The sequence below is a fragment of the Hipposideros armiger genome, unplaced genomic scaffold (assembly GCF_001890085.2).
Source record: "Hipposideros armiger isolate ML-2016 unplaced genomic scaffold, ASM189008v1 scaffold_224, whole genome shotgun sequence".
NCBI lineage: Eukaryota > Metazoa > Chordata > Mammalia > Chiroptera > Hipposideridae > Hipposideros > Hipposideros armiger.
This window is the reverse complement of record NW_017731574.1, coordinates 1,557,076-1,560,647: the sequence shown is the minus strand read 5'-3', so window position 1 is coordinate 1,560,647 and position 3,572 is coordinate 1,557,076. Positions and strand designations below refer to the sequence as shown.

Sequence of the window (3,572 nt, the reverse complement as noted above, 5' to 3'; positions counted from 1 at the left end):
GTCTCCGCATTACCACACGTCCCACAGAATGCGACCGCCCAGGAGACCTCCCCTCTCCACCCCAAAATTCCTCCTTTGTATTGTAATTACCTACCCCTGCGGGAAAACAAATGGGCACAAAATACCAACTAGATCTGACCAGTCAATCACAGGTGCCAATCAAGTGGTCCCATGCCCAGAGGGGAACTGCCCATTCTAGAGAAAAAGGGATAAAAACTCCAAGTCCGGAAAAGCCCGGCCCTTTTGACCACCTTGCTCTCTTTTGGACTGCTTCTTCCTTTTTGACCCCTTCCTCCCTTTTTTGAGCCTCGCCTTTGCGAGTGGCCTGCTCCACACTCTTTGGAATGTAATTTCTCTTCTAATAATGGGCCCTTGAGCCATCTTCTACTGCTCAGGCCCACTTCTGTTTCTTTGAAACGTACTATCTTTCTAATAAACTACTTTTTCACTACTTTGAAGAAAAAAAAAATCCCCTTTTGCTAATGTGAGCTCAAGTGCGATTCCACTGCTTGCAGCTGGAAAAGCACTGACTGGGTGACAGGGACTGTGCTAAGTAATGGTAACACAGTGGTGAGCAAGGCAGACAGGTCCCACAGAGCTTCCTGAGAAGTAACGGCATTCCACAGGGTGGCATGTTTTAAAAGCAAGAGAAAGTTACATATGTTAACATACTCTTACCTAGCCGGTATTTAAAAAAATACCGTAGAACAAAGATGGGAAAGAAATCTTTCCCCAATTAGGTCAGGCGTTTCCAGTTAATGTGACTGCTTTGCATCCTGTACTTTCTCTCTGTGCCACTTACCACAACTGTAATTAGTACATGTTTGCCCAGAGGATGACCATCTTTCCCACTAGAATTTAAGACCCAAAGGGGTAAAGATGGGGATGGATATTCATATGTTTTGCTGAATCCCCAGCATCAAACATAGTGCCTTGCCTAGAGTAGCATTTAATAACTAGCGTGAACACAACAGATGACAATGAACGTCTCTGATGTGCTTCTGTGAAATTTTTATTTTCTTCTTTGGTAATAGCTGTATTCTACAATTTTTTTAATAACAACCTTTATAACTTCTAAAATTCAAAGGAAAACATTCTGTGAAAAATGTATGAATCACAAAATCAATCATAAAAACGGGAAGAGACTTTAAGAAAGCAGGCTTCTGCCGGCCCAGGGATGGACTGGGTGGGGTGAAAGTACCAGTTTTCCAGAGAGGCAGCTGAGAACCTGACTTCAACTTGGGCTAAACTGACTTCTCCTTTGGTTCAAATCAGCAGCTGCCTGACATACCTGAATGGTCACACCCCAAGGCAAGAAAAGTGGGAACATAGTATGAGACGAGGACAACACACAGAAAGAAGACAGAAGATTCCTCGAGCGGAGGGCACAAATAGACAGCACAGAGGCGCCCACACAGTGTCCCAACATGTTGTGTAAGACGCCGCCCATTCCACCAACCTCAGAACTGGACAGACCTGCAGTGTGGGGCCTGCCTTCTCGCTAGGCAGCAGAGGTCCCACTGACAGGCCATGGCTTCTCTTACACACTTCGCTCCTTCCTGTTACCTGTCTGCCCGTGAAGGCTTCAGAGGTTGTGGCCTCTATTATGGAAGTTCTTTCACCATAGTTCTTTCCCTTTAGGAAATGGCTTTGAAAGCAACATATGAAGGTGCTCACACGTTCTCTTGTTCTATGGGAGTGACACCCACCTCATAGAGGAGGAATATGATTTCTGCCCTCGAGAAGCCCTCAGGGTCAACATGGAGGTAAGAGAAACAGAGGTGAATGCCATAATACCTGCGTCAACATAGGCTGAAAGTTCAGAGAAAGAATTACCCCTCTGGGCTGGTGCAGTCGCAGGAGGCTTCCTGGAGGAAGCAGCTCATGGCGGTCCCTCTCTTCTTGTTCACATACTGAGCATGGTCTGGGGCTTGTTACACTAAACAGGTTTGTAGCTGACTCCCCTCTAAACTTAACGGAAGTCTGCCATATTTCTGGCTTTGCCAGCACTGCTTGGTCTGTGCCTAATGGAAAAGGAGAACACTCAGGATCGATGCACTTACAATGCCATGGATTTGGGCCACCTTGCTGCACAGGTCAGGACGCCACTTTTGAAGTGCCAGATAGAAAGGATTCTTCAGGAGATCTTCATCATACAGAGCCATATGGACTTCAGACGGAGCAAAGCGAGTCTCCTGGGACAAGGGAGGTAAAAGCAGTAAATGAGCACTTTCAGATTTATGTAAACACATGAAAGTCTTGACCTGACAATTTCTAAAAACCATCCCTGACATGTAATATTCTACTCTACAGACTTAACACTCCATCAGGAAATAGCAACGATAACCCGCTAATTCCATGATGAGTTTGTTGGGGGTTTTTTTGTACTGGTTAAATGTATCAATTATGTTCAGAAAATTAAACTCCAGATCATTGCAAACAAAAATGGCTATTTTTTAGAACATCCCACATGACCAAAATTATGACACTTTATGTAGGGAGCATTTGAGATCTTGCTCCCTGGCATATGTGATCAGTTTGGCTCAAATAAACTCTTACAAAAATTCAAAAAAAAAAAAAAGAGGGCCGACCAAGTGGCGCGTTGGTTAAGANGGCGTCCCAAGCCAGTTCTTAACCATCGCGCCACTCGGCCGGCCCAATTTTAAATTTTAATAAACATAAAACTTAAAGAAAGAAAAGGGTGGCCCTCAGGTATGAGCCTAAACTGAGAAGCAACATCAAGGCTCCCGGGGGACCTCACGGCAGCAGTGAACAGAGAAAGATGATGATGGAGACCTGAGAGTTTGCCACAGGCAAGGGTCATGAACCAGACCTAGGGGATGCTTAATGCCAAACTCAGCGAGGCCAAGAGACGGTCCCACTCCAGCTCCGTGGATGAAGCAGTCACATGGGGAAGGGCCTCTGAGGGACCAGGGACTTCTGAGATGCTTGGGTGAAATCCACTCTAGCTGTGATTGTGTTCTACTTGCCTGTTTATGAAAGCCTTCTCCACTTCCCTAACTTGCGTCGAGAGTGACCGGCTCCTACTGCACTGTATCCCCATTACCCAGCATACCACTCAATGTACAGTAGGTGCCCAATCAATGTTTGTTGTGTGAACAGAGGGCCCTTCAATCTTGGGACCCCCAGTTTTCAGGCTGACAATGCTGCTTGGAGCATTTTATTGCAAGCAGAAGCCAGCAGCTGGCTCCCTGTGGCTCCACCATCCATCTCTATCAGAGTTCTGAGTCCCGCTGGGAGAGTAGGGGGAAGAAGCCAGCCATGGAAGGGGGTTGGGGGCAGCTATGAAGCTGCCCAAAGGAGGGGATGTCAAGTGTCTTGGAGGTTCTCATAAGACAGAGCTCCAGACTACTTCTGGAGTAGACGCCATGGAGTTTTAACAGCCTAGGTGGAGTGCACAAAATTTACAGTTATTGAGTAGGCCGTAAGTTGGGGACCTACTCATTTCAAAGGTTAATGATAAAACTTTTTATTCTAGCCCTTTTATAAAGAATTCAAAAAATAATAGTAATTAAAAAAAAGACAGTAGAAGGGCCGGTCGAGTGGATCAG

The 3,572-nt window shown here is 45.9% G+C and overlaps 1 protein-coding gene across 1 annotated transcript in view; it reads right to left on the bottom strand.

The window, feature by feature from the left end:
• The window catches only part of ANKRD27 (ankyrin repeat domain 27), a 73,499-nt gene that overhangs the window by 54,558 nt on the left and 15,369 nt on the right, over positions 1-3,572 (bottom strand). Inside the window, exon 2 of the mRNA XM_019654477.1 lies at positions 2,028-2,195. Coding sequence (XP_019510022.1) covers positions 2,028-2,165 — 138 coding nt within the window. The 5' untranslated portion in view covers positions 2,166-2,195. The remainder of the gene's footprint in view (positions 1-2,027; positions 2,196-3,572) is intronic.